The sequence below is a fragment of the Coptis chinensis genome, chromosome 1, assembly GCF_015680905.1.
Source record: "Coptis chinensis isolate HL-2020 chromosome 1, ASM1568090v1, whole genome shotgun sequence".
In the NCBI taxonomy this organism is placed as follows: Eukaryota; Viridiplantae; Streptophyta; class Magnoliopsida; order Ranunculales; family Ranunculaceae; genus Coptis; species Coptis chinensis.
The window spans coordinates 71,726,813-71,738,211 of NC_141456.1; the positions used below are offsets into that span (position 1 = coordinate 71,726,813).

The following is an 11,399-nucleotide window of genomic DNA, read 5'->3' on the forward strand; positions in this document are numbered from 1 at the left end:
TCGTCCTTGTTTGAATGTAATTGGTGGTTTAACGAAGCCTAGAGGTGGTTGGGTTTGTGGCTTTTGGTGTTGCCTCAATGGTGCATTTGGTATATTGAAAGCACAGACTTCTTAATGGTATATTGGTGCACAAGGGACAATTGATATCTATGTGGCTTAAGTTGAGACAGAAAGTGCATGGTGATATAGGTGACCCTTAGTAACACATAACTGATCCTTAAACTGCCCTTAGAAGAATGGAGATTAAGTACTTCTAAGGGTTGGTCTATATGGAATACATTGCTCATTTTGTAGAAAAATCACATAACTATTAATGTATCGAAAAACTCTATTATAAGCCCATGAAAAACAAGAACTTTTATGAAAGTGTGAGAGAAGGGTTTTTTTCTTTTTGGCTTTTTGTTCCTAAATTACTTAAAACAATAACATAAAAAGAAAAAAACTACTACTAAGCAAAATCACTATGAGGAGAGTGATCCTCCCAATAGAATGAAAAAATGTTTGAAATTAAGTGATTCTAATTGAGAACATGCGTGGGGTTTGGCTTTCCCTAGATTGTGCACTTCCTTATTTTGCAAGAAAGGGAATCTAGTGAAGTGGACTAGCTCTATTGCTAAATACTCTAGTCTCACCTCTTCTAATCGTTATAGTTAGCCCTATTTTGTAGCTATTCCAACAAGAGAGAAAGACGAAGCCAAAATTATTAGAAATCACCCATAGAAGGAAAAAGTTTTTGAAATCAAGGGCTCTAGCTGCTAACCATCTCACAGTATGGCATGCCTATGGAAGACGAGACATGCTAAACAACCATGAGAGACAACTGTAAGACACCTTCACTTAATCCCCATCGCCTTCTATTTTGTTTCACATCTCTCCTTTCTAGAGGAAACACTACTCAGCGGAAAGGTGAGATTGAAAGAAAATGCTTATGTAAAAATAGAAAATAAGGAAATAAAAATAAAGATAGGAATTGTAAATGACAGGAATAGAAAAGCTATTATAAAAAGAAGTGTAAAATAAATAAATAAAAAATTGTATACTTGCTCTATAGGGGTACACTACTCAAACTACGAGTAAAAGTGCTAACAAGGAATATGCAAGTATACGTGGACTCAAGGCTCCGGCACTTTCAACCACACACTCCAAGTGGAGGGTCCGGTTAACTTTATGATGCACTCTCATGAAGAGCATCAAGAAAACATAAAATGAGTCTTTTATAGTCAGATATTCAAGACTATATGTGAGGTCGTTTTAAGTCAGATTCCCCAAGATGATATGCATATGATGGATGATATGTTATTAGCTATATACTAATAATCTAAACAGTTGGGGATCTTTATAGAAAAACATGTAAAAGTATACACTCCCAAACAGAATGAAATGATGCATTTGGAGTGTAAGATGCAGAATGATAAGAGAAAGCTTATGTAAACCATCATAGAACTTATGCAGTAACCCATCATTAAATTGTCCAAGAGAGTGTGAGTGTGCTAGTAGTTGTTCTTCATGAGGCTTAGATGATGCGACATATGACAAACTGGGTTTTTCAACCACTTGAATAAAGGGATCATCGTATGCTCTCAAGAACTCATATTCCACCTTAGATTTTATTTCCTCTTTTTCTGGCACTTCAATCAATGCGGGACTCGTCTTAACTGGAATGATAGTCTCGGGAGTTTGTATGTTGGGGAAAGTTTCTTTACTGGGAAGGTTTAGAAAATTATGAAGGATTTCAAAGGCAATTGGTTTAGGTGCGAGCTTGAGGCTTCTTTGAAATGGTTTAGTGGTGCAGTCCTCAGAATTTGGTGGATTTTTTATGAATGGAGGTTGGCTTCCAAGAGGTGTTAACTCAGGGGAATGATGATCGGGTGGTGGTTCCTCATATGATCTCGAGGACTCAGGGAATTCTTCATCTAGTTTTGGCATTTCCATAAGATTGTGGTTCATATTGGCAATATTAATGATGTCACAAATTTGTTCCATCGATAAGTCTTTAACGACCAAACTAAAATTATATCCACTTTTCACTATAGAATTTATATCCTCTTCTCTAGGCACTTCATTTTCTTTTTCCTCATTATCTAGAACTTCATAAATTTTCTCAATGTCATCATCCAAGTTTGTTGAGTTACTTTCCAACACAGGTTCTAGAGTTTCTTCTATATGAGTAGTCTCATCCATTGGTGTACTAAGACAAATAGGAGAAACTGTAACTTTAGGCATGTAATCATCATAAGAACTGGAATTCACACGATAGCCTGGTGGATGGTGATGGGGTTTTAATTGGTCATAAATGTCAAGATGGGCTTTAGCAATTGGTTTTGTTATAGCAACACCTTGTTCCTCTTGTTGGTTGGTTTTTGGACTAGTGCGAAGAACATTAGTCTCAGATGTGGTATTGATTAAAATGGATTGGAGAGAATAGAAGGTCTTTGCTATTTGTTGTATTTGAATTGTTTGCTCGACCATTACTTGGTAAAGTTAGCCTCTGATAGATGGTGGAGTGGAATATGAATTTGAAATAGATGGTGATGTGAATGGTAATGGGCTTTGGGTGAAACCATATTTTGACTAACCGGGTAGATATATGAATGATGGTTGACTATTTTTTATGGAACTCCATGAATTGTCTACATGATTAGAAAACTCTGGTGTGTATTGGGTAGTATGGAAATTTGAAAATTGAGGTTCATAATTGTAAGAATATTCCATAGGAGGCTCGAACTCGGTATATGATGTGCATTGAGATGCCCAATGATACGGACTACCAACACAAGGACAAGGTTCTAGGTTTGCATTATAATTCCATGACGGTTGCGATGCATATTGATAAGCCATGTATGCTCAAACAAGAATGATGCACAATGGAGAAATTCATTTGTGACTTTAAAGTTTTTGAAAAGTTTGCATGCAATGTCTGTAGATTAGATACTATGCCCTGTTTGAATCGAACAGTGGATGCGAAACTAGGTTTTGGGAACTGCACGCATCAAAAGGGAAGATCGCTACTTTACCAGATGGTGTGCCACCAAGAATCTCACCCATGGTATTTCTGAGGGAGGGGAGTGAAGAAGGTGGTTGGTCCACTGGAATCTTGTAGTTTACTACTCTCTTTGTTCATGCTAGATGTTTATCCTGATAGACATGACTAAATTAGCTTTGCTTGGTTGATTTTCTCTTTTTTAATTTTTCTATGTAACAAATATTTCACACAATGTCCATTCTAAAGTGGGTCTTAATCCCACTTTTTGTTCTTTTATGGCTCGGGTTTAGCCTTAGCGTTAAATGTAAAGATGAGACTGAAATATAAATCACACAATCATCCAAGCATGCTTAGTAATACACAAGTATCATTTTACACTTTGTAGCTAGGAGGTTTAGAAATTACCTCCCAAGGTGTGCGTACACGACCCTTGGGGTGAAGGCGACGTGGTGGGGATGACGAAGTGTTCGGTGTCTTGTGTGTCAACCCACCATTCGAGCTTTTCCTTACGTTTACAAATTTAAACTAACTAAGACCCACAAGTCGGGTCAAAATGTTGGCAAAGCCAGTAAATTAAAATTGATTGCCTTCGTGGGCTTAAAACAAATTTGCCTTCGTGGGCTTAAACTATAAAAGCGGTAAACACGAAAATTAACTACGTTTAACTTAATTAACTAATCACTTAATTAAACAAAATACGTAAAAGTTTGGAAAGTGTTCGTCAAAGATTAGAACTTCAACCCCCAAGTTGGGTTGTGATGTGCGCGCGTGGTACTACTCTTTCGTGCCACGCACATCCAACCGGTCCAAGTTGGTTGAATCCCCAACTCTTGGTAAGTAACTTAAACCAAAAGATTAAACTCCCAAAGCTTAAACTATTTTGTGTTTAACCTAATTAATTTTTTTGTGTTTTGTTTTGACTTACTTATATGATATTATCTTAATCTAAACATGCATAAACAACAATTAATGGAAACTAAACCCTAAACATGCTACTAAACTAATTTAAAATTTTTAATCTTGCTGATGTATTACTAATTCATTTTAATTAATAAAAACTTTTAATATTTAAAATGCATTTTTAATTGAATTTTTGGTTTTTGAAAACTCAAAAACTTGTAAATCTATCTACTTTTTATCTACTAAGAGTTTAATTAAAAAGACTTAGGGGAATTAAAGTGGCAAACAGAATCTTCATCTGATGAAAACAAGGCGCGGCGCAGGTCAAAAGAGGCGCGGTCGCGTGTCATTCGCGTCCGATAGGAAATGGTTCGCGGGTGCGTGTTACATGCAAACGCGTGTCTGACATACGCGGGTGCATTTCATTCGCAGGCGCGCATGTGACAGGCGTGGCATAGGTTCTTTTTCTCTATTTGCACTCTATTTTCTACAGCAAGTTTCGGTGGGTCATCTCGTGCTACTGTCGGGCTCCGTTTGCACATAAAAGTACTGGAAACACACAGAAATGAAACATCAGTAGAGAAAATTAGAAAAAAAAACAAAAAAAATTGAAATGAAGATTGAGAAGAAGGGTTCAATGGTTGATGCTTTTCTCCATCTTCCTCTTCTTATAAGAATCCATCACGGCGGCGTTGTTTGAAGAAGAAGATTTGATAGTGGCGAAAAGAGTTTTGTTGTTCCTCTTAAACTCTTTGTTTGGTAGATGGTTTTTTATGAATAAAACACTAACTTTTGTAACTCTTCTCTCCTACTTGGATATTTGGAATTACTCTCAATCTTAAAAACTTGTATTGAAATGATTTAGAAACTTGTATTGAAATGATTAGAAAACTTGTATTGAATTGATTAAGAACTTGATTTACACTAAAGCTTAAAGAACATGAAAATGGAAAATAAAGAATTAACAATTTATTTTAAAAACATTTAACATACTCCTAATGACTAAAGATTAGATCTAGGGTTTCTACTCTTAACAAACCAAATGGTCTGGACCCTACAACTTGGATAACTAATTCCCTATATCTATTTAGTTTAAATAGGACACCATTTACAATTATACCCTTCCTTCTAGAAACAATCTCATGGGATTTTGACCTAAGCCCATACACTAGAAATCTTGAATTTGGCTTTAGGTTCCTGGGTTAGTAGCTTTCAGTGTTGAGTCTTTGACTTTGACGGTTGACTTGACTTTTGACTTTGAGTTTCCGACACTGTTGCTCCTAGGCTGGAATCTCCCCAAGCAGCGTAAATAGTCATCCTTTTTGTGCCAAAATGCACGTATTAGGAATATGCGTCCTAAATGGCATGTATCCTGCAAATAGTAGCAAAAGTTATAAGTTTTTTGTTTATTAAGCATAAGAAAGGCATATTTGAAGCATTGTAAATGTAATAAAACACACATTTGGGGACTGATCAGGTGACTAAAAGCACGACTTTTGCATGGATAACGAGTCAAGATGATTTCCAAGGAAGTTCTACATTTAAAGCCCAAGAATCACGGAGAAAAGCCTTTTTCAAGCCCAATCAAAGTTGGGAAGTCAATGTCAATCCTGGTAGAATAAGGACAGAAAAGTCAATAGAACTTCAATAGGTCGTATCTTTGGACTCGGGCCTCAAAATTGGGCCTACTTTATGCCAAAACGACCGGCTCACTTTAGAGGCTCAAAGTACCCCTTTTTGGCCCATGCACGAAAATGTTACCCTAACCTTCTCCTATATAAAGAGGGTTACGGCTAAACACAAAGCTCTCTCCTTCTTTACCTCTTCTAGCAAACCCTTAGTTTAATTTAGATTTATGTTTTCTTTAGTTTAGTTTAGGGTTAGAATAATTTAGTTTAATTGTAGCCTCCATTATTCCCCATCAATAAAAGCTTTAGTTTAATTTTAATTATTGTTATTTAAATTATGTCTTCTTTTCAATCTTTAGTTAATATGATTCCTATGACACTAGGCTAAACCTTCATTAGAGGAGGTTTATGAAGCCATATGACGATGATTAATCATTAGTATTTATTGTTTTGCAAATAAGAACTTCAAGTTCTTCATTATGAGTAACTAGAGATAGAGCTCATAATGGAGAACTAGAGTATAAAGCTGCCACCAAAGAGATTTGTAGTGAAGCTTTTCTCTCATGGTAGTGAAACCTCGATCCCAGAGGACTTGGTCTTCAATACAAGCGATTCGATATTAACTAATACAAGCGATTCGATACTAACTAATAGTTAATCGAATTGCATGGCGGATTTATTCTCTAAATTTACTATTTTCACATCATATTTACTATTTTAACTCTTATTAGTAAATCATAATTGCAATCTAGATTCGCATCCAAGTATTATACGAATTAGAGTTTGGCGAACACGACTACTCTCCTCTTTATCACATGATTTTGATGAGTTTTATCTACTATTTTTCCACAATAATTTACTGTTCACGACATCATATATCTACTATGCATCACACCATTCTTAATTATTTATTATCAGTTACTATACTCTTATAACTTTAGAAGACATAGACTTTCTTATAGTTAGTGGTGTATATAGATGGTAATGTCGAGTTGTAGTGGTAATTCCTAATTATGTATAATGAATATCTCGTGATTATATTTGCTTAAATCCCCATGAAGTTTTATCTCATTAAAACTTCCTTTAGTAAATAGGTGAAAAATGAAGGCAAACTTTTAATTAGTATAAGAAATGTCTTACTACAAGCAAGTAGTAATGGACTAATGGATAACTATTGATTTTTCTTATGTTTCATTCCTTTAAGGTTGACTGGAGAAATTGATAGAATGCATGTGGGTGTGTGTGGGAAGGTGTTTGGTTTTATTTCAATGCCCTAATTTTAACCCATTGAACTATTTTCTATTACATCTTTTCCATTGAGGTAATGCACACATTTTTTGTTTAAGGAATCTTTAAGCTTGCATAAAGAAAGACTTACATTTCACATTGTTTTAGTAATATTGTTGGTACAATACCTGGTGTCCACATTTGTGTATTATATCATAGTGGGCTCTTTCGTTTCTTGTTGTAGGTGTATTTTCATGAGTGGACGTGATAGTGGATTGGTAGTTATATATCGTGTTAGTTAGAACTTGCACAAATTTGGTTAATTTTTATTTACTTCGTGAAATTAAATGTTTGTTTTCGTGTGCTTGTTATCCAGTGGATCCATAAGCTCAAAATGGAAAGAGTGCTCACTAGTTTAGAGCTTGATGGTTCAAGTCCATCTGGGTCTAATATCATTTTTTTTTTTTTTTTTTTTTGACAAAACTGAAAATTAAGTGTTGTGTATTTGAATTCACATCACTTTTCAAGTGTTGTGTTGTTGAATTTTGCACATCACTTTTTAAGTGTTGTGTCAATGGGCCTTTCCATTGTAAATTTTCAAAAGTGATGTCAAACTACAAAATATTACATCATGAAAAAAATGATTTCTAATCTTACAACTTCACTTTTGGTCATCACTTTAAGAAGTGACGTTGAAACTTTACCCGTACGACATCTTCTAAAAAGTGATCTAAAATGTTACGACATCACTTCGATACATCAATTTAAAAGTGATGTTAAAAACAACAACTTTTAATGTCACCACTACTAACATCACTTTGAAAAGTGATGTGATATAGTTTTAACATCACTTTTTCAATGATGTAATACACCTTTTCTATTGTAGTGTTATGTGGATTGCCACAGGAATCTATTCACCATTTATTGTTGGCATGTCAATTTATAAAAGCACTTTGATTCTTAAGTCCTTTGAATTTCAGACTAATACACTTTGCAAGTTTATAGGTAAAGAAATCACTACAACAGAAAAGACATTTAAAATCACTCCATAAGTGATGTCAAAAATATACGACGTCACTTTTGCAAGTGATGTAACTGGTGGCGACGTGAAAAGTCAGGGTTTTCCACATCACTTTTTAAACGATGTCCACAAGTGATGTTACTTCACATCACTTTTTAATTGATGTCCACAAGTGATGTTATAACTTTGCATCACTTTTTAAACGATGTCCACAAGTGATGTTACTTCACATCACTTTTTAATTGATGTCCACAAGTGATGTTATAACTTTGTATCACTTTTTAATCGATGTCCACAAGTGATGTTATAACGTTACATCACTTTTTAATTGATGTCCACAAGTGATGTCATAACGTTTAACATCACTTTTTAAGTGAAATCAATAAGGCCGATTAACATCACTTAGGAAGTGACGTCTCATTCAGATTCTAAATTACTTGTAAAGTGATGTGAAATAACTCTATACATCACTTTAAAAGTGATGTCCCATTTATCAAAATAATTAAAAAAAAATAAAATAAATAATAAAAATAAAATAAAATTGCTAATATCATCCCAATATAATACCATTTTCCTAGTCATTTATCATCAAATAAAGATGAAACGTATCTTAAAATCACATTCATCACACAAATACCATCTCCAATTACAAATATTACACTAAATACAAAAAATTGTAACGAGCCAACATATACCAACAAAATCTAATCTGCAGTACCGAACTGAGCCAAAGAGAACACAATCACCCAACCAAGAACCTATCACAACCTGACTTGATGCAATCAATTTAATCCAAGAACCTATCATAGCCTAACAGACCACTCTGTTTTCTTTTTTCTACAGTACGAAACATTGTACTAGAAAATCAATGCAGACTTGTACTCATGCAAGAATAGTTTGACAATGTCTGGATCTTCATGAGAAGCAAGATAGGCTATACAAGGAACAAAACCAGGCAGTCAGATAATGTACTTGATAGCATAACAAGTTTTCTTGCATCCATCTTACACAAACAAAACCCTTGGAGAGTCACCAAGAGAAATATTCTTCAAAGCACGTCTGGAGATATTAGCATGGTCAAAGATGTAAGGCTCAATACTCCTATTATTTTCGACCTAGAACATGTGATGCGTTAAATGAAGCGAGGAAAACCAAATGAATAGAGAATAAAAACAATAAAAGCAAATACTATTTTGATTTAACATATATTTATATTTGAAGATGTCATACTGTGCTAAGAAATTCAGCTTTCATTTCCGAAGCGAGAAGTTTCCTGATGAAAGAGCTGACAGCATGAACAACATCGGGATTTGCAACCTCCATCATATCCATGATCTCCCCATCTCCAAGAAGAGTAAGCACCTTTGCGATGAATTCCTAAAAATTATCAAGTAGTAGTTAGAACTAATGAGTAACAGTCCTGCATTGTAACTTATTCCAGCTTGTAAGTGTTACGTCCCGATTTTCCAGACAATTGAATATTCGGATAAAAGAGCTCAATCCAAATATTCAACTATCTAATAAACCAAGATCGCGGTTTTGACTCACACGAGTCCAAACTAAACTAAAATATAAACCCCATGAACATCCCGCTCTAACAAAAATTTGGCGAAATTTCCTCTCAGATTTCTAACATTTCATAAATTTACAACCTGTCCTAACCTGAAAAATCAAATAACACACTTTCATTTATCATATTAAGACCTCAACCGTAAACCCAACTACTAAAGATATTGATTCGTGGCACCGGCTACTTAACCATCTCGACAATGCCAGTTAAATCAAGTAGCTGCAGCGCCCCGAAACAAATCTCATTCCTCATATCGGTCTTTCACAATTGACGCTAATCCATGTCATAGTTTCTAACTAATTGATGCATCCTAATATGGATTCATTATTAAAGACAATAAAGAAATACTAAATTATTACAAAACAACTTAAATGAATAAACACCAGGTTTTCTCCTAATTACTAGTTAGCTAGACATGTAAAAGTGGCTGTCTAACTACCCAAAAGAACTTGAGTGGATTAATCCTTCAATTTCAGCAACACCAAACCCAATATTTCCAATTATAACACTCTATCTTTCTAACTTGATGGACTGTCTTAGTTTCATTTCGGTTATTGATTATAGCCATAAGACACCAAAGCTTGTTTTCCTTCTTTTTTTTTTCTCTTAACTCCAGGTGTTGAAAATATCAAAAGGACTTCCTATCCCAATTCCCGTCACCCATCCGGTCCTGGTGTTCTTTTTTTTTTTTTTTTTCAATAGCCCATTCAAACCGGCCCATACTAGAAGCAGGCCCAATATAAAACAAGGCTTAAGAAGTGGCCCAATAATTATATAACGACCCAACAGAATAACAAGCCCAATACAATAACCAGGCCCAAAATAAAATTAACCCAATGAAAAACCCCATATCAATTAATCAAGCCCGCCAAAAGATAAATGTTAAACCTCTCCATATACGTAATTACCTAGAGTGGCACTGAACTAACATGTAAAATGACCGGTTTACCCGTAGGTAAAATTCCGGGTCATTACAGTAAGACTGACAAAGATGTACTTTGTTTTGATGAGAAATCAATATGGATCTACCTATTTTAGCAGTAACCTTCTATGCAAGAGAGGGCGAACCAGTGCTGTCGCGTCGAACAGTCCTGCAGGTCCAGCTTGGTTAAGTTTTCTTGAGAGGAGAGTGAAGAGCGCCAAGGCTGACAAAGAAGTAACCAAAGATGTAGAAAGTGCCTTAACAGTGAAAGTGACTTCGTTAGGACTCTAAATATACTAACACAACTTCACACAATAGGCTCTCAATGCCCCCATCAAGTAAAAATGTATCATACCAGTCCTCGTGCGCCAAGGTAGAACCTGGACACAAAAAGCCAATCCAAGAAGGCATTCAGAGAGATAGCACCCATGCTGATCAGAAAAGGCTGTTTCCCATCTCTTAAAGCATAAAACACCATGACTAACAACTCTCGGAAATATGAACTCGTCTTCCTTCTACTTTGCATCATAAAGAAAAGTTTGATTAAAGAAAAAAAATTAAAAACTCTTATTTGGTCTACGAAAATCAGCAGTGGGGACATGGGGCTAGGTTAAATAGAGGGAAGATCAAAGCTTTTGAGAAGGGCTTACCCTCCATCTAGATGTTCCTTGAAAATTTGGTCAAATGCCCGACAAAGTTCCAAGATAGTATATAAATGAGCCTGCAAGGTAAAGTTGTAGCAAATTTGGTTATGAACTTGAACTCTCATAGATATAGCTAGATCTAAGAACTCAAAACTCTATTATACAGATAGCTAGATCAGTGAACGCAAAAGTCACTACAAGACAAACATGAGATAACATTGTTCATACCCCTGCGTCAAGAGCAATAGGCCTGCAGAGTTGTGTGGAATCAGTCTTCTTTCCAGAGTTGTGTGGAATCAGATCCTTGAAATTGATACTGCAGTTTCTATCTTTGGCCGTCAAAACAATAAAGGTATCCTTACTTTCCTTCCCAATTGAAACCTTGACCTGCATTATTGAAATCTTTGGTCATGGACAAACTATGGAGATTAAACATACTAAATGGAATCCTTATTGATAACAAAGTAGCTACTTTTTGTTTCTTAAGATGATAGCCTCACCACT

General features: G+C 35.2%; 1 protein-coding gene across 1 annotated transcript; it reads right to left on the reverse strand.

Annotated features, from left to right (window-relative positions):
- Window positions 1–8,278: 8,278 nt before the first annotated feature.
- LOC147525112 (uncharacterized) lies at window positions 8,279–11,142 on the reverse strand. Its single transcript, XM_086605415.1, has 6 exons — window positions 11,124–11,142; window positions 10,902–10,972; window positions 10,607–10,769; window positions 10,398–10,508; window positions 8,990–9,136; window positions 8,279–8,874 (listed from the first exon to the last, which is right to left on the reverse strand). Exons 3-6 carry the CDS (start codon window positions 10,727–10,729, stop codon window positions 8,764–8,766), a joined length of 492 nt encoding a protein of 163 aa, XP_086461541.1. The 5' UTR covers window positions 10,730–10,769; window positions 10,902–10,972; window positions 11,124–11,142; the 3' UTR covers window positions 8,279–8,763.
- Window positions 11,143–11,399: the final 257 nt, after the last annotated feature.